This window comes from Artemia sp. Qi Xiang Cuo, chromosome 10 (genome assembly GCF_049724085.1).
Source record: "Artemia sp. Qi Xiang Cuo chromosome 10, ASM4972408v1, whole genome shotgun sequence".
Lineage (NCBI taxonomy): Eukaryota > Metazoa > Arthropoda > Branchiopoda > Anostraca > Artemiidae > Artemia > Artemia sp. Qi Xiang Cuo.
The window spans coordinates 51,443,520-51,471,152 of record NC_142803.1 but is presented as its reverse complement, the minus strand read 5'-3'; the positions used below and the strand labels follow the sequence as shown (position 1 = coordinate 51,471,152).

The 27,633-nt window shown below is 36.8% G+C and overlaps 2 protein-coding genes across 2 annotated transcripts in view; one reads left to right on the top strand and one right to left on the bottom strand.

Moving 5' to 3' along the window:
- Nucleotides 1–27,633, top strand: part of Afg3l2 (AFG3 like matrix AAA peptidase subunit 2) — a 90,420-nt gene that overhangs the window by 17,134 nt on the left and 45,653 nt on the right. Inside the window, exon 5 of the mRNA XM_089095494.1 lies at nt 19,740–20,030. Coding sequence (XP_088951620.1) covers nt 19,740–20,030 — 291 coding nt within the window. The remainder of the gene's footprint in view (nt 1–19,739; nt 20,031–27,633) is intronic.
- On the bottom strand, nt 2,522–13,513 carry LOC148947862 (uncharacterized). The gene is made up of 2 exons (XM_089095123.1): nt 13,455–13,513; nt 2,522–4,054 (listed from the first exon to the last, which is right to left on the bottom strand). The coding sequence occupies exons 1-2, from the start codon at nt 13,470–13,472 to the stop codon at nt 2,609–2,611; spliced, it is 1,464 nt and encodes a 487-aa protein (XP_088951249.1). The 5' UTR covers nt 13,473–13,513; the 3' UTR covers nt 2,522–2,608.

The window sequence follows — 27,633 nt, the reverse complement described above, 5'->3', positions numbered from 1 at the left end:
TCTCACATCAGTGGCGGATCCAGGGGAGGAGGGGGGGGGTGCCCCCACCTCTAACGTAGTCTAAAGTAGCGTAATTTACTTAATTAAGGCAAGTTTGCGTTAAATAAACTTGCTCCTAAGGCAAGTTTATCGGATCAACCTATCCCCCCCCCCTGAAAGAAATCTTGGATCCGCCCCTGTCTCTCGTTGCGCCTTCATAAAAGTGTCTCAACTGCTGGGTGGAGTTGAATTGAGGGTGATTCAGCCAGATTCAGGGCGTATTTTGATCGGCCTAATGCCGCGAAATATACTATGAAAAAATAAATATAGAAAATATTTTAGTATATCAAAATTAAAACATATAGATGCATTTGAATTTATTTTGGTGCTTGTGTGATATACTCACTACCGCTAAAGTTTTTCATGCATTGATGCACTGTAAACCGGTTTCTTTTTCTAGTTTCTTTCTACTTAGCGTGAGACAAGACCAAGAGAAGTGACAGAATAGATGGGAAATATTTAGTTTGGGCCATATATTTGTATATTAGGGGGGTGGAGGTGGGGGTAGAGTATTTGGACACTGTGAAGTCAGAAAGCAATTCTTGCTTCATAATATGCAGAATAAGTATAGCTAACACATTTTGCATGCAGATCCGCTGCACTTTACCCCTACCTCCGCCTTAATGCGCAAATATATAGCCCAAATTTGTTTCTAAAGTATTATATTTGTATCATACTTAGGTATATTTTTTTAGGATTAACCTAATGTCACTTCTTAAGTGGTAGTGGGTATATCATACAAGTACCTTTTTTTCAATTTATTAAAATATGGGGGGGGGAAGTATTTTTCCCTTTTTTGTAATGTATATGTATAAAAAATATTTTCAAACATAGGGGTTGGTTCAATCTCTTTTTTGATTTGTCTATGTGAAAATACCCCCAAAAAGGTGTCTTTAAAAATCTGGGAAACAACTGCCGACCCCCCCTGAATTAGTAAAATTTTAATGAAATCATTAATTACGATTACTTTGGAGCTGAGGTATTGTAGATATAAGTAATAAAGTTAACTTATTTCTTTCGATAATAATGATAAGCAGACTAAACATTAAGCTCAATAATCGGTAAAGAGGACAAACGTAACAGTAAATAATAATATAAGACAAACAATAAGAAAGTAAAAAATAAAACTGTTATCGAAAGGAATAAAAAAGAAAAAAACAACACATAAACAATAACCAACTCTTTTTTAACACTGTCCAAAAAAAGACCCAAATTATAATTTGGGAAGTAGTTGCCTTTTCTCAATACTAATATTCATATTCAATAACAATATACTATTGTTAGAAGTAAATAATAATATTAATAATAATTAATGAAATTTACTACTATTATTAATAATTATCAGGAATAACAATATATTCAATAAATAATAGTAATATATTCTCAACTAAAAGGAAAGAATAATTTATGATTAACGAGAAAATGAGGATTTTCTCTATTGACAAAGCTTCCTATAGTCTTTTGGCTATGCTATAACTGCTGTGGAATTTGGTGCTAAATTCGATTGAACAAGTGCTGGGTTAGGCTGAATGTTTTCCATGAAGGTTACAGGTCAGGTTGAGTACAGGTCTCAGAGGGTGCAGTTTTACAATTAATCTTCTTCTTTCATTATCTTGGTGGTCTGGAAAGGGGAAGGGAAATTATAATTCTACCTGTGAGTGGGGTCAACGGCGTGATTTGGTAGGGGGCTTAAGTCCCTCCCAAAGGGATTTGTATCAAAATGTGTTTCAAATAAAAAAAAATGCGAGATTTTGCTTAATGGTTTTTTAAACTAGGAGATTACAAGTTTTTTGCTGTAAATAACAGGTTGAATTATTAGTCGCAGTGAACAGTATAATTAAATTCAAACATAGTAAAGTTTGTCTATTTTTAACGATTTTTTAAAGTTTTAAAAGCGTAAAATTTTAAGTCTGTTTTTACTTTGCATTTTAATCTCACAAATCATGGTGCTTCAGATAGGCTCGGGCCTACCGCTCCGCTCGCCTTGTGTATAATAATCAAATACAATTGTGCACCGCTTGTACCTCACCTTGTGTACCGCTCCCCTCATCTCACCTCGTCTCCAATTTGTCAGTTCCCCTTCCCCTGTGGCGTCTTCCTTATTTATTCTGTTAATTTTTTCCTCATTTTTTTGTGTTTGCCTGGACTCAATAGCAGCCAGCATTGCAGCTAAGCCTTAGTGGCAACGTTGTGGTGAATGTAAGGACTCATTTTTCTGGAGTTGCTTGCAAATTCCACCAACATTTATGCAACTGAATAAGTTACAAAAATTCCCATAGCAAAATTTTGCAAAAATATTTTGCGGATGGATTTTCTTGGCAAAAATTAAAGACAGAATTCTCGTATTATTTAGTGCAATGCTAGGTTGGTTTACAATGCCACTAGTTGGACTTAATTCAGATGTATTCTGTAGTAAATATGACTCTAAACATTAGAAAGAGCGAAGTAACGAGACACTAGAAATTTTCTCTAGAAGAGATAAGAAAAAAACAACAAAGTTTTAATTATTAAATTATTTTTTTTTAGTTATAAAATTATTGAAACTTATAATAAATAACAATTTGTCTGTTTAGAAAATTTTCTGAAAGAAGTTAGTAAAGGCTGACATAGGACGCTTGTTAGTATTAGCTGGTGGCGCTGACGGTCCTTTGTTTCCACTATATTGTGCTGGATTGCGTTGAGGACGTGCTGAATTTCCTTGACCGAATTGGGCTGGTCCATTATACTTCCCCGGTTGATTTCCTGGTATCCCTTGTGTGACATCTCTAAATGTGTTTGGCTTCTGTTGGAAATTTTGTCCTTGTGAGAATTGTCCAGGGTTGCCAAAGTTGTTCTGTGGTTCTCTGAATTCATTTAAGGGTCCTGACTGAAAGTCACTTTGAGGTTTTCTGAAATCGTTTTGGGGTCCTCTAAAACCGTTTTGGCCCCCTGGAAAATCTTGGAGGCTATTTTGATTGCTTCCTTCAGGGTGGTGCTGCGGCCCTCTAAAGGAATTTTGTTGTCCATTGAATGATTCAGGTCCATTTTGAGGTCCTTGAAAAGATTCTGGACCATTTTGTGGTCCTCTGAAAGATTCTGGACCATTTTGTGGGCCTCTAAAACCGTTAGGGCCATTTTGTGGCCCTCTAAAAGTTTCAAATCCATTTTGGGGCCCTCCAAATGAGTCATATCCATTCTGTGGCCCTCTAAAAGAGTCTGGCCCACTTTCTGGTCCTCTAAAAGAATCTGGCCCATTTTGGGACCCTCCGAAAGAATCTTGTCCTCCCTGTGGTCCTCTAAAGCTGTTTGGTCTGTTTTGATCACTAAAGAAATTTGGCCCGTTTTGTGGCCCTCGGAATGAATCTTGTCCGTCTAATTGGCCAAAGCCATTTGGTCCGTTTTGAAAATCACCATTTTGTTGGTTTCTAAAATCTTCTGGGTTTCTTGGTGGCCTATTTTTAAAATCTTCTAAAGCAAGTTCATTAACTCCCCCAAATAAGCCTTGTTGATTAAAGTTGTTGCTTCCTCTAACACCGTTAGGCCGTCGAAAGTCATCTCTTGGTGAGTCGAAACTAGGTCTCTGACTAAAAAAGTCTTCATTTTGTGGTCTTCCTGAGAAACTATGGTCCCCATTATCAAAACCGCCTTGACCACGAAAATCTTGATTGGAATCTTTTTCTGGCCCAAAAGCTATACTTTGGCCTACTTTAAACTCTTCAATTTCTGGTTTCGGTGTTTGTCTTTGTGGACGTTGAACTCTGTCGTTATTTTTACAATTACCAAAGAGTTTACAATCTTGAAGTCCAAACGGTCCTTCGTTGTTTGAGTAGAAGTTGAATGGGCCGCCTTCTACCTTATATCCTGCATCTTCCGCTACTCTCTCTTGGGCTTTATGTCCTGTATTCTTTTGTCTACGTGGATGCTCTCGCCTTAGTCGGATTGGACGTTCTTCGACTATTATTGGTTTGGTCTCGTCTACTGAATTTTTCCAGTTAAAGTGCGAGGCAATGGAGTTGGCAACACAGAAACATGCAATCTGAAAAAAAATAAAAAAATAGATAGTATATCTAAATATATTTAAAGGTTTGAGAGTGTGAAAAATATTTAAGGTTCGGAAACGTTCACATGGTTCACAATGTTCGTCAACATTCGTAAGGTTCGAAAATGTTCACGAAAACGTTATATTTGAAGTTTTGAAAACGTTCACTTGCTTATATTTTTGATGGTAACACCCACGAGTATTTGTGGAGCGTTTTTGCGTCCATATTGTCTTGTCCTCCTTATTCGTTCTTATTTACGTTTTTTTTCTCTCCCCCTTAATTAGATAAGTACACTAGCCTAGACTGCATAAGGCTAGGTATTGTAGACAAGATAAGCTGGTTTGAAAAAAAAAAAAAAATCAAAATAAAAGAAAACTCGTTAATATTACATCTTAGCTAGAGCAGAAGACAGAAGGATGATCGGGGTTATTTAAATTTCGGCTGTGATTATTAAAAGGGTGACATACGCCCTTTTTATAACTTTTTAGGAGAGCCAAAAAACGGATAAAAGTTTGTCGCCTGTGGTTGCTCTGAAGAATGAGGCTAATGGGGATAAAGGGAACATATTCTAAACCACGTTTTATGCTCTTTTCAGTGGTTAGAAATTAAATTCAAATATTCTAAGCGAATTCAAAATTATTCCAATTTATGGTGTATGTTTCCTTTTATCTTGACAAAAAGGAGACAGATGTCAGGTCTCCATGTTATAGCTCCATAAGATAATCCTCTTTTGTTAATTGAAATCAACTTGGTGGAAGTGAATAAAAACTTCAGGCCCATGGCTAAATAGAGTAGTCAAGACAATCTCTCTGATAACTGATTCAGAATTGTATAAAAATATTCATTTCACTTGTTGATATATAATCTATCATCCATTCTAGGGCAGAACAAAGGTAGATAGGTATACAGTAAAGAAAATTCAAATAGTCTATCAGTTCTTTGAGCTATTTGAAGGCAATTGGAGACTAAAAAATGATTCAAAGATTTGTGCCTGACCTTGTCCACAGGACTTGCACGCAATTGGGTATCTTAGGTTGTTCACATTGTTACATGAGCTTTGCCTACTGGGAAAGCCCACCTGAATTGCTATGGGGATGACCAAGATTTTGGGTTGACTCATTAGGAGACTGAAGTCGACTGAACTCACAGGCGAACAAAGGACCTAAAGGGCCTAATGGGCTCTTATCTGTCAAAACATTTTTCAAAAGCACAAATGGATGCATGGAAATTAAAATTTTTGAACTTAGGAATTTAAAGTCCCGCTGATGTCATTTGGATCTTTTGTGTCTAAAAATGTAAAATGCTATTTGATGCTCTGAAAACTTTAGATAAATAAAAAAAAATATACTAAGTTTGAAGCTTTTTACAGGAAATCAATCTCTGTGGGCAGCATCGTTCTCAAAGTGACCATAATCACCAATATAACATGACAATACAAAAGCGACAAAAAATCGCATGATTCCAAAGACTAAACCGTTTCAGGTAATAAACATATTATTCCAAAAACTTAAACCACATTTCCAACTTCTGAATATAATTTTATCCCCAAATAATTCACTTTAATGTTTCCAGCGGACGAAAATGTATGCATTAAAGTAAACAGTATATGATACAATAATTCATGTTGTCTCTTGGGCTGTGTGGCGAGAGGAGAATCATCATCACGTCATTAGTGCATTTTAATGAGACGTAACATGCAGTAGTTTGAAAGAATAAGAGGTCTTATTCTTATTCTGCAGTAATGAGCTATTAACATGCACTGGTACCATCTTTCCATAAAAACACATATTAACCCCCCCTTAGAAAAATAGAAAATTTTCTTATCTTTCCTAGAAACTTATCTGCAGGTATCTTGATTGGAGGATGGAAATTTGGTATTGGTATCATGACGTAACTAGTTTTCATTTAGTATATCAGTATATAGCCAAGCTCTTCTAAGTGGATCTACAGGTTTGTTAGAAATGTGGAAAAAAGAAAATCCTTCTGTCGTGTGTAAGTCACGTATTTCTAATGAACCTTCTGAACGACCTGGTGGAGCTTGCTAAGCGTTGATACTACTACTACTAACAACTCATCGCAGCACCAAGCTGCCTGAGGCCAACAAAGATACGCATGGTCCTCCTCCATCCCAATCAATTCAAAGCTTCTCTCTTTACACCCTCCCAGGAAGTTTCCATTTCCGTTAAATCTTTCTTTATGACATCCTCCCACCCCAACCGCGGACTACCTGCTTGCCGTTTAGCCCTACACAGTTGGCCGAAAAGAACAATCTTCGGCAATATGTCATCCGTCATTCGCAAAACGAGCCTATATGGTGAATGAAATCCCCCCGCCCCCCGGGTGATACATGCACGGTCACTGCAAGCTCTGTAATTACTTGGCAAATAGGGAAAAAAATTACTATGAAGGCATTTAAAAGCAGAAGCCAAGAACATTTTTAACAAAGGTGTTCTGGAGACGAAAATTATTCTTCTATCTATTTATCTTTGATTTGCTTCTTGTGTTCTTCTGACGTTCTTGAATTAAAAAAGAAAGAAAAAATCATAATCAAGTTTTTAGTTAATTATTGTTCACGCATGATGTGAAATTATTCTCAATAACGGTAAATAATCGTTAATCAATATGAAACTTAATATCAAGGACGACGAAGGTTTTTATTTTATTTATTTTAAGATAGTTTTCAAGGTTGTGCAATTATTTGTGTTTCTTTTTTTCTTTTAAGAGGAGATTTTGCAAAGGCGTGGGTGTTGTTTACAAAACTCTAGACAACACAAGTAAGCAAAATACTAAATACTACATATACAATTTGAAAATTTTTGGGGGAGGTGAGCCAAAAGGTGTCCTTCGCTTCATATTGTATCTGCCCCTCCTCACCTATGTGTATAAAAATCTTGGGGTACTTGTGTGTTATTGTGACCACACTCAAGAAGTGAAGTTAGCCAATCATAGTGGAATATACGAAAATACTTTAGTAACAAAAATAATGGAAACTACCACAGAGAATTGTGGAATGCAGGCCGCTCAGAACCTATTATCTAAAATACCTAACTTAACCACCTCTGTATATTAAATATTTAATTAAAATATACCTGCATAGCTATTTATATCCCTGAGTCTAAGCTGATTATCTCCGAGTGGACACAGAAAACTGGTTTCATTACAGATCAAGAACAAAGTGTGGTCGCTATAACATGTAAGTGCCAAATCGTGGTCTGAACATACAATTTTTTGCCTTCTACAAACATTTATTGTTTTACAGAGTACGTCGAAACCTTTGTTCTCTTTAAGTCCCGCTAAACTGATGCAGTTAATTGTCTGTTTAATGAAATTTCTGTTTTATAATTCCTAGTTAATAGTTCCGGAAACTGAATGCACATTAGTTTTGCAAAATGAATTCTGTAATTGACACACATTTGAATGTATTAAGGAAATCTAAAAAGTTGAACAGGAAAAATTAGGAAGGTCAACACAAACAACAAAATTGTCATATTTGATCGAATTTCGACGGCAGAATGGCAGACATGTATGTCACAAACTGTTTTCGGTTTTCTTGGCTCTAAATTGATTTCAAGATGAATCATAAAAACCCGCCATGTGTCAATCCTCTCTGTACAGTTCATTCCTGCAAGAATTGATGTTTAATACCAATTCAGTTTGTTTTATTCCCTTTTAATTCCATATGCTTACTTAGTTCTAGTTGATTCTTTTCCTTGACGATTGTTTTTATTTGAATAGGTTTTATATATATTCATTTTTTTCAATATTTCCTAGTTACTTTATATTTTCATATTCATTTTAAGTAAACGACCTTTTTGGATTTTCTTTTGAGTTTGTGTATCATTTGGGATCTATTGCTCTGGTTTTTAAGTAATAAAAGACACAAATTAAACATTTTTCTCTTCTGAGTATTTTTTCGGTGAGAATTGGTATAATTTGAAGACTATTAAACGAACACTTTTATATACTGTATATGGAATGTCAAACGGGAGATGCTACAGATACCGGGACAGATACCCGGTACTAAAACAGTTGTTAGAGTGGAATTGAATGAAACGGGTGATTTAATATGAATGTTAAAATTACAATTTGGAATTTGCCATTTATATAACTCTTATAATTTTGTTCATAAACCATTATAACCGGGTATCTGTCTCTGGTTAGGTTAGGTTAAGTATTTAAATATATGGTATGTTATACCCCCCCCCCCCCTATTGTGCAAATATTTAGCCCAAATTTGTTTATAAACCATTATGTATTCATCCTATTTTGTTTTATTTCATTAGCATTAACCAAACGACTTCTTTAGCAGTATATAGAAGTGTCCGTATAGTGCACCAGTACCAAATTCGCTTTTCCAAAACACATCTGTGAAAAATGTTTCTCCAAAAGATATTGAAAAAAGATATTTTTGAAGGGAGACAAAATCTTTTAGGACTAGCTCCCCTGTAAAAATGTTGTATCTCTTCATAGTGGGAAACTATAAGTAGTACAAGCTATTTTGACACGTCGTTGAAATTTTTGCTCAATGATTCCTTGTTAATTCTAGCTGGAACATTTTCTCTGGGATCATTAAAGGCTCATTAACATATACTATGATACCGTGTACTATTTACTGTATGTACGTATTTACGATCACTGGAATTATTGAATTGGATTGTTTGGGGGTAAAATTATAGTTAAGTATAGTATTTTTGGTACAAAATACGCTTATACGAATATAATCATCATAGAACATACTCCCAGTGGGTCACTATTACACGATATCCTATTACTAGCAAAACACCCGTTCCCCAGCAATCTCCCCAACGACAACCCCCCTTCCCATCAATTCCAAAAACAATATATTTTCATATCTTGGAGTTATAATTTAAGTGGATTTTTAGCATTACATTTTAGGATTAAATCGATAGAATAAGAGGTAGTGATTTCACTTTTATTTATGCTTTAAAAAGTTTCATAGAAGGTCTTGGGTTCAATGCAATTCTCCTTTAGCAATCTTTTTATTTTTAACTTTTTATAAATTGAAATAGCCTCGCAATCAACTTCTGTTTGAATATCCGGTACTTGGGCATTATATGGGCCTTTCTGAAAAGTCAAGTTTGATTAATGCCAATGAAATAAAATAAAAAAAGGATGAATATATAATAGTTTATAAACAAATTTGGGCTATATATTTGCACATTAGGGGGTGGGGGATAAAGCATAGCATATATCAAATACGTAATCAAATATCTCCCTCCCCTAAACCCCAAAAAACAACAGTTTAAATATCGTATACGCAGTGAAAACCACGCTATGTATTGCATTACTCTATAGCAGTCTCTTGAATTAACCCTTCAAAAACGGGTCTTTCGTGACTGGTTTCCTTGTCAAGGCCCATATAGTGCCCAAGTACCGAATATCTTTGTATTTTTAAATAATTTTTATAAATCCAAACAGCCTTACAATTAAACTTCTGTTTGAAGATTCATAAGTTCAAGTCTACATAAGTTCAACTTTTTAGACGTATCCTCCTTTTTGTCTCCTCCTCAACCCAACCTGAAATATTAAACGGGTGTATTTTTGACAGGTTGATCGAACACAAAGTCAATATACACAAAGTCAATACTATAGCCTTCGTTATACACGTGGGCAGGGTCGTATCCAGTTGTTTTTTTTTTTGGGGGGGGAGGAAGGGGGGGGTATAAGTTGTTTGTTTGTTTTTTTTGGGGGGGGAGTGCAAAAAACTATTAAAACGCAAAAAATCGTCTTTATTTCTTTTTTGTTACATCATCTCAATTTGTTTATATTCATTCTTCTGAAGAACATTTGGGGGCTCAAACCCCTAACCTCCTTTCCTGGATACGACTTTGCTCGTGGGTATTAGAAGAGGAGCAAGCTTTTACTTAGGGAGTCGGCATTGACCTCTTCCCCTTGAAATCTCAAAAGCTTTCAGCCAATACAAGAGAAGAAAGCAAATACACAACAGCCTCTTTACTCGATTTGCAGCCATCTTTTTTCCTTAAGGCGATATGGCACCGTAAAGAATCGACCCTTCGTGTTTTATATATTAAAAGAATCTCGGAAAACCAAAAAAAGTGAATCTGCGTCTACATAGAAAGTTAAGATGGAACTGAAAAATTTCTTTAAGGGGATTTGATACCTCAATGGTTCTTCCTATCTTGTTCATGATAAACTTTTTTTGTTGTGTCGCCAAACTATTTAGAATTGATTGGGCAGTCTTGCCGTAACTTATAGAGCTTGGATAAGAGATACGAATAAACGACAAAAAACTAAAATCCGGCACCTACTTTCCTATAAATCTTTGAACAACCATTTAACTTCTTCCGTTTTATGCTGGATATAGAGATATACAGATTTAATGAAACATAGATATATAGATTTATCATTAAAAAGTATTATTTTTTTTATTATTAAACGGAACCGAATTTTCTTTTTAAGTTTAGGAAGGGTTGTCCTTAAAAATATCCTAGCGTACCTGCGTACAATGTTAAGAATCAGCTCAAAGGAATTATCGAGTTGACAGCTTTGAGTGTTGCCTTTGGTGCTATCTTTGATTAAAAACCTTGCCGACAGAGGGTTTTTTTTTTTTTTTTTTTTTTTTTTTTTTTTTTTTTACTATATGTACATTGAATTGACAGCGCTTTGCTTAGCAGTCAGTACGAGAATATATTTTTCCATATTTTAAACTAGTCTCTCGTTACCTTTTCGAACTGTTGACAAACTTACGGGCGGCCATCAACTTTAACCGAAACTGCGTTGGGAGTTCCCTGTGCTGCTGGAAAAATTCGCTACTAGGCCCTTTGTCTTTGAGACGGTCAGCTGACACTGAGACTGGCAAAAGGATTTTTAAGGTATCGAATGGCCTTAAGATGAACGAAAAGGAAGATGAAAATTAAACTCTGTTTCGCTGGGATATACCAATTGCAATCTTTGAGCCTTGAATGGCAAATTGGAAAGCGCCTAAAGGCTACAAGCTGATATCTTTGAAATCTATTCTTAGCTGAAAAATAAATTATAGGAGAGTAAAAGTAAAACAGAGGAAGAGAGAAAGGGAGTAACGCACTCTCTAAATTATGTTTTACTACTTGTGGTTTCCGATTCTGACATTAATCGAATTTTGCTATGGTAGCCAGATTTCATGTCAATTGATGAAAATGGTCGTAGTAGTTGAACATTTGATTCACTGCTGTTCCAGATCAGAGCCAGGGCCTTCCCACTTTGCCACCTGGTCTGCATCTTGGAACCTCATTAGTTTTTGCTGTGGCCAAGCTTGGCGATTTTTGTGCTAAGTATGACGCTCTTTCCTCAAGCGTGATACGAATCACTGGTGTATACGAGTTTTTAAAGTAATGAATTTTTTTTTTATCGGCATAATTGTTTTTAAAATAAATAAAAGTTTTCTATTTTGCACTGGTAAAAATTTACTACTGATACTCTGCTTTAAATAGTTACTCAAACGAGTTTTTTTTGGAGAAATTTTTAAAGACTAAAGATAATTTTCCTACCAATAAACACGGCGGCCAGGATTAACAATGTGGCTTCGCTTGGTTATTTTCGCTCGACGCAACTTATGTATTCTGTCAGAACTTGATTTAAAGGTAATTTGTTAGAAACTCATTTGTTTACTTAAAAGTTTACGTTTATTTACCATATAGAATATTGAATACTGCTACTAACAACTCACCGCAGCATCAAGCTGCCTGAGAACAACACAGCTACGCACGCTCCTTCTCCATTCTAATCAATTCAAAGCCTGCGTCTTTAAACACTCCCAGGAAGTTCCCATTTTTCTTAAATATTTCTTTACAACATCCTCCCTTCCCAACCGCGGATGACCTGCTTTCCGTTTAGCCCAAAACGGTTGACCGAAAAGAACAATCTTCGGCAATCTGTCATTCTTCATCCGAATAATCTAAATAATTTCTATGAACTATTTTTTTTATGGATTTCTAGAAAATACGTTTGAGTTTCAATTAAAAAAAAAAAAAATATTTTTAGAAGACAAGCATATATGTTGAAACTTGATACATTCAGATTAAGTATTAGCAATCGATCTCTACGTCAATATAATGAGTTTAAAAAAAAATCTTGTACCGTTTGCAAAGACTTTAATCCATTTTTTTTTAAAGTCATTTCGGTACTTGTGTATTATATGCCACTCACTTAAGTGCTTCATTTGACTAGAACCTGTTTCTTTGACGCTCAATCCTAATGAAATATCACAAAATATGGGGAAAATATAATACTTTAGAAACAAATTTGGGCTATATATTTCCACATTAGGGGGGGGGGGTTAAAGTATAGCGGGTCTGATGCAAAATGTGTTTGGTACAACTATTCTGCATATTATGAAATAAGAATTGTTTTCTAACTTCAAACTGTCCAAATACAATACCCCTCCCCCCGCTAATGTGAAAACATATAGCCCAAATTATATATTTCCCATCTATTCTGTCATTTATCTTTGTCTTGTCTCACACTAAGCTGAAAGAAACTAATGAAGAAACCGGTTTGCCCTCGAGTTTTAGTGGCGTATATTACACAAATACCGTCGTTTTATACATAACTCATTACCACCATACTTATGTTTCATTTATCGATGTATTGTTTTAATACAATTTTAAATTGGATTGGTCCATTGCTTTGATCGATGAAGCCTCATCCAAAGAATTGAAAAATGACGTCCTAAAAATGCATTTTTTCTTTTCTTAATATGCACCCTTCCCTTTAAGGAAAATCTCGAAATTTTGTGAGGGACCATGGATTAAATAGTCACCTTGTCCTTTATATTCCAAAAAATAGTCGATTAGTTTGCGCTAAGATTTTGAATGGGGCGGGGGCTTTGTAGAGCTTTGTTATACTACTACTAACTACTCACCGCGGCACCAAGTAGCCTGAAACCAACACAGCTACATACGCTCCTTCTCCATCCCAATCTATTCAAAGCCTCTCTTTTTACATCCTCTCAGGAAGTCCCCATTTCCCTTAAATCTTTCTTCATGACATCCTCCCACCCCAAACACGGACGACCTACTTTCCGTTTAACCCTAGACGGTTTGCCGAAAATATCAAACTTCGGCAATCTGTCATCCTTCATCCGACTATGGATTGTTCTGGGTACCCGGCTGACTGACCGTATTCCAAACAGTAGGCTGTACGATAAGTGTGGTTCGTTCCCGCTTCCTAAGGCTGTAATGAGAGAAATGTTGTGATGGCTAGGGCACCTTCTGCAGATCCTTGATATGGGGATATAATATATGTTAATCGAGCTACGCGTACTTACAGTGGTAAAAACTTTCAATTAAGGATTGGGTTGAATTTTCTTTAGAAATTAAATTTATGCGCTATTTTAAAATATATTTTATTTTTAAAAAGTTTGATTAAAAGTCTTACCGTGAATAATATTTTCATGTTTAGTCCAATGTTCTATATCGATCGAAACTTCATTAAGGACTGATATTAATTTTTTTAGAAAGTGAATTTAGCAAAAAACGAAAAGAACCAAAAAATATCAAGGAAAAGTTAATTGACCAATAGCAGGCGACGGTCTTAGCAGAGCTTGAGAAAGTCGGGTTTATAGCTATCATCTCACTAGACTCTCACTGACGGGCAATTAATATGTCGCAAGATTATTTGAAAAAGTCGCAAATTTGTGGTTTTTTCGCTTTGTTTAGATTATGGCCTTCAAACTGATTAATTTTTTCGATACATTTCTTTTTAAATGTGATTGTGGTTTTTGATTTTTCTTCAATTACCATGAGAAGTATATTGTTTCGGCTCAAAATTGCTATTGTTTATAGGCGTAAAAATAGGGCTTTGTAATTTAACTGTATTTAGACGTATGGGATATTATTATTTTATAGCTACAATTTGAAGGCGCGTTTAAATTGATCACAAGTCATGATAATAGGATTCAGGCACGTACTTAGAGGTTTGGGTCTTTTTGGGCTACTCTTCCTGTCTTGATTTTCACCCATACCTGTATGTTGTGTATCACCTGTCTTAGTGGTTTGATAGACGAGCCCTTCGCGTGAAATGTCCTTCTCCCCCTCCCCCCAAAAATATAACGTACTTGCCTGGCTGGAACTCGATTTGTGGCCAGACAAACAACGAATAGCCATCTTCTGCTTCTCCATTACTCAACAAGGGGGTATTTTATAGAATTCAGACGAAGTAAATTAGCTTGACCTGATACAGCCCAAAGAAAAATCAATAGTTTTATCAGGGTAGTTACAAATATAAAGTCACAAATTTCAACAACATCCAACAGCAGGCCGTACCCAGGATTTTTTTCGGGGGGGGGGGGTACTCAAAGATCTTTTTCGGGGAGGCGGTACACAAAAAAACTCAAAAAGCGCATAAAAAATTTGTTTATATCCATTTTTGTTACGTTTTTACGAGTCAGACAAACATTCCGGGGGGGGGGGGGGTTAAACCCTCTAATCCCCCTGGATACGGCATTGTCCAACAGCCCCTACGACAACACCGTCAAGATTGAGTCAATCAACTCATCAATCTTTGACTTCAGCAAGAAATCATATTCTTCAAGAAGAAAATAAATGAAATACATGACGCACTAAAAATATGAAAAAAAGCAAGTTTATAACAAAAAAAACACAACTACATGTAAAACACACTAAATACAAAAAAAAAATAATTAAAATTAATCAGCGAGTAACCACCAAATTAGTAGGTAGAGAAGGACCAGAAGTACCGTAAAAGTGACAAGCAAACCGTTCTAAGGTTCTCAGATGGTTCCATTGTAACTGAACCCCCGTGTAACTGAACCCCAAACAACTGAACCCCCGGATAACCGGACCCCCGTGCACCTGAACCCCGTATAACCGAACCCCCGTGCAACTGAACCCTCGTGCTACTGAACCCCCTTTAACTGAACCCTCGTGCAACTCAACCCCCGTGCAACTCAACCCCATTTAACTAAACCCCGTTGTAACTTAACCCCCATGTAACTGAACCCCCGTATAACCGAATCCTCGTGTAACTGAACCCTCGTGCGACTGGACCCTCATGCCACTGAACCCCCTTTAACTGAACCCCCGTGCAACTCAACCCCATTTAACAAAACCCCCGTGTAACTGAACCCCCATGTAACTGTAACTGTGTATAACCATGTAACTGTGTGTTAACAGAACACAACTGATTAGCGAAAAGTGATGAAAGAGAGGGGTAATACCGAACTCTTAGCCACCATTCTTGGGAGAAATCTTACAGTTTATAAATGACCATGGAATTCCTGTGTTGTTTTAAAGTCACTTTTCTGTGAATAGGCAGCATGACGGCAGAGTGCACCTGGCGATGATAAATCACATCAGTCCAGTTTTGGTCAGGAAAAAAAATACTCAGTGATAATTTATTGCTCCCGCTAGCATTATGCGCTTCTAGGTCCGGGCCTAGGGACCTAGTGGTAAATCCAGGCCTGAGCGTGCACATATTTCCTTTTAGTGAATTTATTTTCCCTTTAAGTACTCTCTGAAAGTTCCAACTTAATGCACAAATCCCTTTTTGAGATATGCCATTTTGAAAATCTGCATGCACATAGTGTCTTTTGATTTAGTTCAAGTTTCACCTCAAATACCTCATTCTGTCAAATTTTCAACTTGATATGCGTAGCCTTAACAGTGCTAGTTTAATAGTAGCAGAGGTCGTAGTAGGAGCAGTAGAAGTTATAATAGTGTTGAATTAGTAGTAGTCGTAGCAGTATTAATAGCTGTAGTAGCAGTTAGATGTCCCAGAAGTTTCATCTTGATATGCTAAGCTGTTCCAAAAAAAATTGCTGATACATCTGTATCAGCAATTTGTATGTTATTGCAAGTTACCAATTGTTAAAATTTAAGGTTTTTTATAGAAGGGATGATCGTAAAAACTTTGAAGGAGGCTCATTCGATTGGAAATTGAAAGTTCAAGTTCAATTTTGAAGAATCAAAGGTAATCACAGGACAAACAGCCTTTCCCTCTTAGCCGGCACACACCCCCCCCCCAAATACAACCGATCAAAATAAAAATAAACATTTTGTTCAAAATAGTCTGAAGATCAAATAACCGTGCCTTTGGGGTTAAAAACCCCACCAGCAGTATCTGGGGCAAGGGCTCTAAGTTAAGCTAGTTGCTCATTGCTAACACACAAGGTTTTTGTAGAACAAATTTGGTATGAACTTTGGGGTGGGGGGGGGGGCTCATTCGATTGGAAATCAAAATTTCCAGTGAACATTTTCAGAGTTAAAAGTGATCGGAGAGCGTCCACCCCACCCTATTTTACCCCCAAATACATCTGATCTAAATTTTGGGACGGCCATTTTATTTAAAACAGTTTAAAGGTTAAATAACTATACCATAGTTAAACAACTATGGTTCAAAACCCTATTGTGTTTTACCAACGTACGATGGTTGAGTTGCACGAGAGTTCAGTAGCACGAGGGTTCAGTTGCCCGGGGGTTCAGTTGCACGGGGGTTCAGTGGCACGGGGATTCAGTTGCACGGGGGTTCGGTTATACGGGGGGTCAGTTACATGGGGTTAAGCTACACGGGGGTTTAGTTAAATGGGGTTGAGTTGCACGAGGGTTCAGTTAAAGTGGGGTCAGTTGTATGAGGGTTCAGTAGCACGAGGGTTCAGTTGCACGGGGTTCAGTTGCACGGGGTTCGGTTATACGGGGGTTCACTTGCATGGTGGTTCGGTTATACGGGGGTTCAGTTACGCGGTGGTTCAGTTACAAGGTGGTTTAGTTACACGGGGGTTCAGTTACACGCACACCCTCTCAGATTTTCTCAAAGCTGACCTGCGCGAGGCAGCAGACTACAGAGATAGTTCAACAATTATTAGCTGCTTGATTGGTGATAATCTGAGGCAACTTAAAGATTCTTCTGTACACTGGTTGTGGCAATCCTTTATATTTTGAATAGGTTTGCTTGAAGAGTTAAGTAAATATACTCGCTCTTGATGAAAGACATATTTGCTTGGGTTGTAAACAAGTTACTTGAGAGTAGACCCCGAAGCCTCTCCGAAAAATCGGCGGTGCGCCGCTGAAAAAAAAACGGTGGCGCGCCGCCGAGCTTGCATCAGCGCACTGAAGCTGCCACTGATTCTATCGGCGGCGGCGTCACTAATACGCCGCCATTTTTTGGGGTTTTTCCTTGCTCTCTTTTTTTCTTATCGATATCGACCTCCAGGCTTCAACCGTCATCCCCGCTAATCTGTTTCTTAAAGATAAATACTGTCATCTTGGCCTCGCCATGTATATCTGTTCGTAGGAAGAAGAAGAAGAAATTTTTCTTGAAACAAAAATTCTACCTTCACCTTTGAAATTCTATTCATTTTTCTTTCTGATTTTTTGGATGAAAAGAGGTAGGTAAAAGAGCATTAGGCAATTCAGGATGTTATCTGGAAAAGAGCTAATATTGAAATATATCTATAGAAATGAAATAAATTTTTTTTCGCACATTGAGCAGAGCACATTGAAGTTGAAGTAGCCTTAAACTTTGACTTGAAACTTCATAACTCGAACACTTTGTTCAGAAAAGGATTTTGGAGGGTTATTCAGTGTTGATAAGAAAAGAGAGTAAAGGTGCAGTTTAGTTCCCCTGCAGTGAAGGGCGCAGGGGCCCTATGGTAAAGGTGCAGATTAGTTCTCTCTGATAAAAACAACTCATTTCAGCAGATACAAAGAAGAAGTCCACCTGTGGCATTCTGTGGGACCCTAAGGTCCAACGCTAGTATCAGATCCCGCGAGTGGCAGTTTACGCTCGTCAAGTTCTGGCTGTACCAGCCACAAGTGCACCAGCTAAACGGCTTTTTAGCACGACAGGACTAATAATGATGGCAAAAAGATCAATGATGGCTTCAAGCAGAGTGAACAAATTCACTTTTGTCCATGACAACAATAAACTTGTTCGGAGTGTCATCTCTGAATTTACCTTCTTGTAACCGCTGATTTCAAATTTTTGGTGTTGTTAAGCCATGGTATTTGACTTGTATACAATGTTTTTTTGCTGTTGTTATTTGTTTTTTTTTACTTCCTTTTCGTATATATTTGATGAACAGGAGATGTTTGAACTTCAAACTTTGAAAGTTATACACACATTAGCCCAAATCATTAGAAGAAAATGACTAAACACGAGATTTTATAGGGACAATGCGATGCTAAACATAAACACAACACAGGTTTCCCTGGGTCTAGTGGCTAAAAATAAGAATTCTTCTTGGTCTGATCGACTGTGAACATAAACAGTTTCCGCATGGCCCTACAAATTCCTTTTTTATCATATTGTTCTCGCATGTATTTAGCCAACCATTTAAAAATCCTTTCTAAAATCAAGTTGAGGTTGAACGTGCTTGGTGAAATAGAATTTTATTATAATTTATAATCAGAAAAATCGGCGCACCGTGGCGCGCCGCCGGTCAGAAATCGGCGGCGTGCCGCAAAAAAAATTCGGCGCGCCGCCGCCGATACTAAATCACACATTCGCCGCCGTCATATCGGCGCGGCCAAGACTCATTTTGAACTAGACGGGGAATTCAGTGGGTTTTTAGCCACTTATTTTCGAAATTTATTAACATGATAAAACGTAATGGAGAGAATTTTAAAACATTTCACTCCTTGTGCGTAAGTGTGAGTTTACTCTGGCATCCAGTTAGTTAAATTAGTCTTCTGTAAGATATTTATCTGTATATAAATATAAAAAATCATTATTCAATGCTGGTTGGTACGTAGGAGATTTTAGCTCAATCTGCATTTATTTTGATAAAAGCAAATTTTAGTTTATATTTTGATGCATTTGATTAATATTTTTATTTATTTTAGGTATTATTTATATATCAATATTTTAGTATGTATTTTGATATTATTTGCATCTAATTTGCCAGCCACATAATGGAAGAAATCTATATTTTCGGAATTTTTCTTCTTGTGCGGGAGTATAAGCGTACTTTAGCACCCAATTAGTCAATTGGAGGAGATCCCACCTTCCTCTTGCTTGAAATGATTTTCAAAATTTCTTCGAATATATGATATCCCCAGTATTATTTGCGTATTTTTTCCTCGTGTTTTTACTTGGGCCCTACAGGAACAAGTTATTCTTTTGTACGTGCCTTTTGGCTTTTGTCATTGTGGAGTATTGATCCTCACCCTTGGGGGATTAAAATCATCAACTTGTGAAGTTGACCCCAAATTAGATAGGTACTGGTGCATTACATATAACACAGCGCTATAGACTGTACAAGGAAATACAAATGGAAACCCGTCAAACGGATATTTACTAGAGATAATGGATCGCAAAGCGTGATTTCTCATCGCGTTTAAAATATTTAAACTGTTGTTTTTTGGGGTTTAGGGGGCGAAATAGGTAGGCTACCTAGGTTAGGTTAGGTTACGTTACGTATTTAATATATGCTATTCTCTACCCCCCACCCTCCCTAATGTGCAAATATATAGCCCAAATTTGTTTCTAAACTATTATATTTTCATCCTATTTTATTTCATTAGCATTAACCAAACTTGACTTCTTTCGTGTGTTATATATAATGCACCAGTACCATTAGACAGTCATTTGTTTGTTGACTGCTTATTTATCATTTTATTTGGAATTGGAATCAGCTGGAACTGAAACAGATCTGTTGCATCCTCGGGTACCCATTGAATTGCCTCATTTCTATTTTTTTTTCAGGTTTTATCATTTTTGTGATGCGTAATATGATGGGAGGCCTCGGAGGTATGGGAGGCATGGGAGGACCAGGCGGACGCACCCGATCAGGTAAAAAAGGTGGGGGTCTTTTTGGTGGCGTCATGCAGTCTACAGCTAAGATGATAAATTCAGCTGAAATTGGTGTTCAATTCAAGGATGTTGCTGGCTGTGAAGAGGCGAAAATTGAGATAATGGAATTTGTTAATTTTCTCAAAAATCCACAACAATATCTGGAGCTTGGAGCGAAAATCCCAAAAGGAGCAATTTTAACAGGTAATTACAATAACACTTTGCCTTACAGATAGATAGAAGTAACTCTTTACTTTTCAGATTATTTTCCTCTATATTAAACACTTTCAGAAAAGCACACATCCTAAGTAATTCGTCCTTCGATTACATACGTCAAGATTTAGTAAACAGAAAAAACAAGAAGGGGTCCTCTGGCTTTGCATCTGATCATATCGACGTTAATAAATTTATCAAACGACCCCACTACCGAACAATTATGCGATATTAGGTATGCGTAATGATCAAATACCCGTTTTAACCACTTTGACCTGCAATACATCAACAACCCGCTTTTGAAAAAGCAAAATACTTTAAACGGAGCAAAATACTTTTCCAGAATAGATCCCAATTCTGGATTTATCTAAGGATGTAGTATAAGATAGATGCATTATACAATATCAATGCATCTATTAAGATAGATGCTAAATCAGAATGCACATCGTTGAGTCGATCAAGAATTGCTTCTTACCTTACCACTTCTAAGATGGGGGATACTGATGTTTGGAAGCGGTACGAATTGAAAAATAAATTAATTATATTTTAATTTAAAATATTGAAGAACAATGATGAAGATTTCGAGATCTCAGAGGGGGAGCGGGTGGGGGTTACTAGTCTTAGTTTTGTTGTGAGAAAGTTTTGTGTTCGTCGTTTTGTTGTGAGGAAAAAGTAATTATTTCACAAAAAAAAATGGAGAGTTAATCCATCGATTTGAGCTGAGACAAAAAGAAGACATCAAGGAAAAAGAGAGAAAGGGATGAAAATAAAAGAAGAGATGAAGGAAAAAGAGAGAAAGGGATGAAAATAAAAGAAGACATCAAGGAAAAAGAGAGAAAGGGATGAAAATAAAAGAAGAGATGAAGGAAAAAGAGAGAAAGGGATGAAAATAAAAGAAGAGATGAAGGAAAAAGAGAGAAAGGGATGAAAATAAAAGAAGACATCAAGGAAAAAGAGAGAAAGGGATGAAAATAAAAGAAGAGATCAAGGAAAAAGAGAAAAAGGGATGAAAACAAAAGAAGACATCAAGGAAAAAGAGAGAAATATAGTGCATTTTACCTTAAAAATATGTATCGATACATAAATATGTATCGATACATATTTAGAAAGATGCCAATTGCAAAGATATTACTTAAATAAGTTCTGAATACTTAAATAAGTTCTGAATAGATATACTAATTTAACAAACAAAATGAATCTGAGAAAGATGCCAATTGCAAAGATATTACTTAAATAAGTTCTGAATACTTAAATAAGTTCTGAATAGATATACTAATTTAACAAACAAAATGAATAAAAATTATAAATGTTTTCATCGTTTGAATAAAACAGAATAATGCTATTATTGATCTAATTCCGAGCTAAAATGGTCTGTTGTAGTTACTAAGGCCGGTTTCAGAAATAAAGACATACGTTCAATGGGAGACGTCAGGAGGTAGAGTTACGGGCGAAACATAAACCAAAGGCGGATAGGAGGCTAGCTGCGTCAAAAATATGAAGTTCATTTTCAGTAGTTTTTTTAAATTTCGTCATAATTTTTGCTTTTTGTGTAATTCGTTTGATTTGTTTTTATTTTGCTTTTATCGGACATCTTGAGCTTAGTTAGCGTAGTGGCAGTCGATGGTGACCCCCTTTAAACTCTTCAGTGGCGAGAGAACCCAAGTTTTTATAGGAGACGACAAATTTAAGGCGAAAGAAGAATACCTTCGCTCATCATCAAATTTGTATGGTTTACAGAAAAAATCCTTGTTTACTGATTCTTAAGCATAGTCTGTTATATCAGGGTTGCCAACTGGCGACGTCAAAAAAGAGTGCAAATCAAGGCCAAAAAAGAGTGATTTTTGCTCAAAAAGAGTGCAAGTAAAAAATTTGCGCATCCCCTCTTCTGAACGCGCTCTGAGGGGAAAAAGAGTGCATTGAACACGAAAAGTGTGCAAGTTGGTACCCCTTTTCCTTCGGTTAAATGCTCTTTTGACGAATATGCCAACTACTGACTTTTAAAGCGAATAAAAACTGACACCAAAAAAGAGTGATTTTCACTCTTCCGTATCACCTTTGAGGTAAAAACAGCGCATTTCACACGAAAAGGGTGCAAGTTGGCAACACTGTATCATATAATAGCGCAGCTGTAGGTAATCTATTACTACTGGTTAACAGTTAGACCGTCTGTTGTTAGCGTGGGCCAGTGCCACGATGCTGGCACAAACGCGCCACTCATCTGGCAATCATTGTGCATTGTATCAGTAATGAAGGCACTATGCATCAACAATAAAGATGGCTAGTGTTCGAAGATGCCGAGCCAAAGCTCTTTGATGAAGGACCTTACAGCATGTATAAACATTTGTGGAAAAGTGGTATAATATTCGCAATAAAATCATGGAATATTTGAAGGTACTTCATACCTTTAGCTTTTTTCAACTTTCTCCTTAAGAAACGGTTTACCTGAATGTAAAGATAGGATAGGAAAATAGTCAATTCAATTTCAATTCAATTTATTCGAATAAAAATGAAACATAACACATAACATCAATAACGATAAAGATCTTAGAAGAGAACTTGTTAAGGACCCCAAAAAAAAAAAAGTAGAAAAAAAAATTAAAGTGACACTGAAAAAAGAAAGAAGAATAAAACGTTGGTAATTAAAGCAAATTGGTTAAGAGTTAAAAGATTAAATTATATTGTCAAGTTTTGTTGTATTGTTGTACCGCGTGCGGAAACTTGTGGCTAGTTCAACGCGGGAGGGTATTTTGTTCCATTGAATAATAGATTTGTAAATGGGAGATTGCTAGGCAGCACTAGAAACACATTTAGGGATTATAAAGGCTCTATTGGATGAACGGAGCCAGTGGGCTTCCGAAATATTAATATTATAATAGGTTAGTAGTTGAGGAGGAATATTATTGTGTAAAGCAGAGTAAGCAAGCGATAAGTTTAGTTTTGTATGATTTGATCTAGTGGAGCTATACCAAAATCTGAGTACAAATCACGGGTTGAATATAGAAGCCGAAAAACTGCTTTAATGGAATGGTTTTGGACAAATTTGAGTTTTTTAGTGAAGGACCGGTTTGTTTTTCCCCAAACTGATCCCCAATAAGAAAAGTAAGGAAAAATAAAGGAATAATAGAGGTAACTAGGATATCAGAAGGAAGAAACTAATTCACACGTTTAATCATAGCTACTTGTCTCAAAATTATTGCTGTGATGTAAGAAATGTGATTAGAGAATGACAAGCTTGAGTCAATAAATACACCAAGAAACTTGGCAACCTCCACTTGTGGGAGGATGTCGGAGGAGTACTTGAGACCAAGAGCAGGTTGAATTACGTCTTTGTTATAGGGGGTTCTAAATAATACTTTTTGACTTTTTTTTGCTAATAATGGTCAGGTTATTCGTAAGGTACCACGCCTGGAATCTGTTCAGAAGGAATTGGGCAGAGGTTATTGCCGATTGTAAATTGGTGCCAGTGATGAAGAAGTTGCTGTCAACAGCAAATAGTACAGGATACACTGATGGACCCAGGTCCATAACAAGATCATTGATATATAGGAGAAATAAAATTGGGCCTAGAACGGAACCTTGCGGGACACCCCTCCGATCAGGCAAGGGCTGAGAAGATACTCCACCTAAGCTCACACTCTGTACCGTTAAAGATAGATAAGAGTCGAACCAAGAGAGGGGAATACCACAAATACCGTAACTATTTAATTTACTTATTAAAATACTATGATCGACCGTGTCAAAGGCCTTAGAGAAATCCAAAAATAAGCCCAATACAGTTTTTTAAGGTCAAGTTGTGAGAGGGTGAACTCTGTGGCGTCAATTAGAGCATGAGAAGTTGAAAATTTTGACCGAAAGCCATATTGGTGTCGCTTGAAGTTTTTTTGGGGTTTAGACATTAACGGTATTTCTAGACTACGGTATTTCTAGACTGCTAGATCGTTTGTCCAGTCAGTGGGAAATTACCATCAAGATGAGGAAAGAAGTTTTCAACCACCTTAAAAAAGAAGCCAATTGCGTGAACATAAAAATAGAAGAAAAAATTAATGCTTCTTCGGCTGAACAGTGGCCGAAAAGTAAAAAAAAACTAATAAAAAGAAGTAGAAATCATAAAAAACTGAGAGAAAAGAAGGTCCAAATCACCCTTTTGTCATCCTCAATTCCCATAGATTCGGTGACCAGTCATTCTTATACCTCTGTTCGGACGGAAAGTTCCGGTTGGCAACGGTGATGAATCGTTAATGACGAAAAAATTCGAAAGCACTTTTACAGGGGGTAGAGGGGCAAAATTTCACTGGCCAAGAATCTTGTGGACCAGATATCCGATCTCGTAGAGGTATAAGAAAAACTCAAGTGCTAATTATGTAAGAGTTTAAGTCAAAATTGTAGTTTTAAAATGTGTAAAATAAAATTTGCGTATCTATATCTTTTAATTTTCGCTAAGGGAGGATTGGAGCAATCCTCGCATTGTAACAGAATAATATTTACAAAAAGAAAAAAATATTTTTTTTATTCATTCATCTTTTTAATTATTGAATTGCATTCATTATGTTACTCACTGTTTTTGCTTATCAAATTGCTTTCCCCTTTTCCGCACTTTATTTATTGTTTTGCCTCTTTTAATTTGTTATATTACCTTTTTTTCAAGTATCGTGTTTTCTTTTCACCTCCTTGAGCTTAAAATTTTTCTTCTTAACAATCTAAGTTTTAATTAAATTTTATATCATTTTATTGTTTCCCCCTTTTCCTCCAATTGTTTATTATGTTGCCTCTTTCAATTTGTTATATTACCTGTTTCATATATTGTATTCCGTTTTCCAACTTTTTTTTCCGTTTTTGCTTTTTTTGCTCTGCTTAAATTTATTTTAAGTTTTCTCTTTAAATAAAGATCTAATTAAATTTTATACCATCATATCTAACTAAATTATACTATGATCATCAGCTGAAAACCTGTCAACCTCCTAAGTTAATTATTAGATTTGCTATTTTCACTTAACATATGGTGTTTTTATCAAGAGAAACAGTTAATTGGTCATCTGTTAATTTGCTAAAAGCCTACATACAGTTTTTTAGTATCTAACGGATAATTGGAGTTTTCTTCTGATTCTTCGTCTTCTTCTAAATCTTCTTCTTTAGTCTCTTCTTGTCTCTTTTTAGTATCTAACGGATAATTGGAGTTTTCTTCTGATTCTTCGTCTTCTTCTAAATCTTCTTCTTTAGTCTCTTCTTGTCTCTTTTTAGTATCTAACGGATAATTGGAGTTTTCTTCTGATTCTTCGTCTTCTTCTAAATCTTCTTCTTTAGTCTCTTCTTGTCACAAAATTTAGCCTCTTTTTTGCCACAAAATTATGCCACGTTTTAGCGGGTCCTCATAGATGCATGGATCCACAGAGGAAAGAGGTAAGGCCGTCAGGCTCATCTCAATTTCTGCCGGAATGTCAAGGTTCTAGAGATTTTCGCTATAGCTCGGTATTTTTCCACATAATGGCCTTTATAACAAGCGTAAGGCCTTTATAACAAGCTTGGCACCGGGTGATATAACATTAGCGGATGCAGTGCTCAGGCGGAGAAATAAGGAATGGCAACTGTCAGTCTCTTCAAAGTAGGCAGCAGAAAAAGTCTCGGCTGCCCTCAAAATTAGCCATAAAATTGACAATCGACTTGTTAATTCCCAGTTCATCGGCATAGTGAAACGTCTCCCCAGCAACGTGACAGAGGACCATCTGAAAAATCTGTCAAAAGACTGTGAAAAAGCAATCAAGTGTGGCAATTCGCAAGCGTTTAAAATGTATTACCCCTCTAAAATTGCTTTGTCCGCTGCCTTAACGATCCCGATTAAAATTGGTTTCGAACTATTCCGTCTAGAAGAATTCCGCTTTTTGCCTCGAAGGTGTTATTGGTGTCATCATGTGGGGCACATAGCGGCGGACTGTAAGGAAGCTGAAACTTGTAGCCGCTGTGGAGAAACTGGCCACATAAGCTCCCCTGAAAACCCTTATGAAAATCCTACTCGGTGCCTGAACTGCAATTAGACTAGGCACACATGTTATCACCATGCCTGTCCTGATAATAGAAATAAGTTGAAAGAAGGATCACGTTCCCAAAATTTGTAGTATTTTGTCTTGGAATATAAATGGGACAGCACTTGATAAAACAGTTCTGCTTGATACTATGAGCATAACAAATGAAGTAATTTGTATACAAGAGCACCTGCTTTCCGAGGACAATACTAACCTGCTAAAGTTCTCAAGTTCACTCCAGTGTTTTATTCGGCCAGCTGAAGGTGTGAAATCCAGAGGTCGGCCATCTGGTGGTTTAGTCACTTTGGTGAGAAAGTCTCTTCAGGCTGAACTTTAGCATCAAGTATACACTTCCTTGATGTTAAAGTTCGCGATACTGTGATAATAAACGTATATCTTCCTACTAATTATAGATCTAGCCTCTCGGACAGCAAGTTCACGGCTGCATGTACTCAGTTAAGCCGTTTCGTGAAGGCTCAAATTCCTGGGAATACAAAAGTTCTATTAATAGGGGACTTCAACTGTGACCTACTTAATACCGAATCTGAAAGGACTCAAATTGTTATAGGCTCCCTTCCTGATCAGTTAAATGTCGTTGATAAGGACAAAGCTTACACATTTATCAGTGTTGCCAACACCGTCTCAAATCTTGACCATGTGTTAACGAACTTCCCGGTGAGTGACGAAGTAAAATTTGCAGCTGATGGTTCATACTCTGACCATTTCCCTTTGTCATTGTCAATAACACTGGACTGTCTAAAGTTGTCGGGTCCGTGCAGATCCCAATGGAGAGTATACAGTGACTGGAAACAAGTGTCAAATAATCTCTTTGCGGCTACTTCTGGGGATATCCTGAATAAAATAAAAGTTCCCTTCCATCTGTTGCAGAAAAATGCAAACTCGTATTGCAGTGAAAGTGAAATACGTCTGCAGATAAACATGTACTGTGCAGAAATATCGCATGTTCTGAGTGTCGCAGAGATTGTAGCAGTTCCTCTGAAGCGTATCCGTAATAGATCACAGGTGAAAGGGTGGTCTAGAAATCCGGAGCTATCGGCGGCTTGTGCGTCGGCGAAGCTGTGGCTGAAAGTTTGGCATGATAGCGGGAAGCCACGAAGTGGAATAGTGAACGAGATTCGAATCCATACTAAACGAAAGTTCAATAAAGCATTAGATGCCCACCGTGCAACCCTCAAAGAAAATTTTGTGCAAAAGCTCAGTAAGAATCCGAACCTTATTTGGTCGCTTCGGTCTAAGCTCGAAGAAGCCATGCCTACGACTAATATTTCTGCTAATCAGTGGAGTGCTTACTTTGAGTCCGAGTTCAAAGCGCCTGATCCAGTTCTGCAGTCTAATTACGAGAATGAGCTGACTTCTATGCTTACCGACACCTTCGACGATTTCTCAGTGTCGCCGGTCACAATTTGCCAGGCCGTTAAAAAGCTGAAAAAGGTATACTCAAAAGGCTGCGATAGTATTTGTGCTCTACATATTTCTTTAGGAGGTTATGTTCTTTACCATCATATTGCCCTCCTAGTTCAGATGATTTTGACACAAGGGATAGTCCCGAGTTGCTT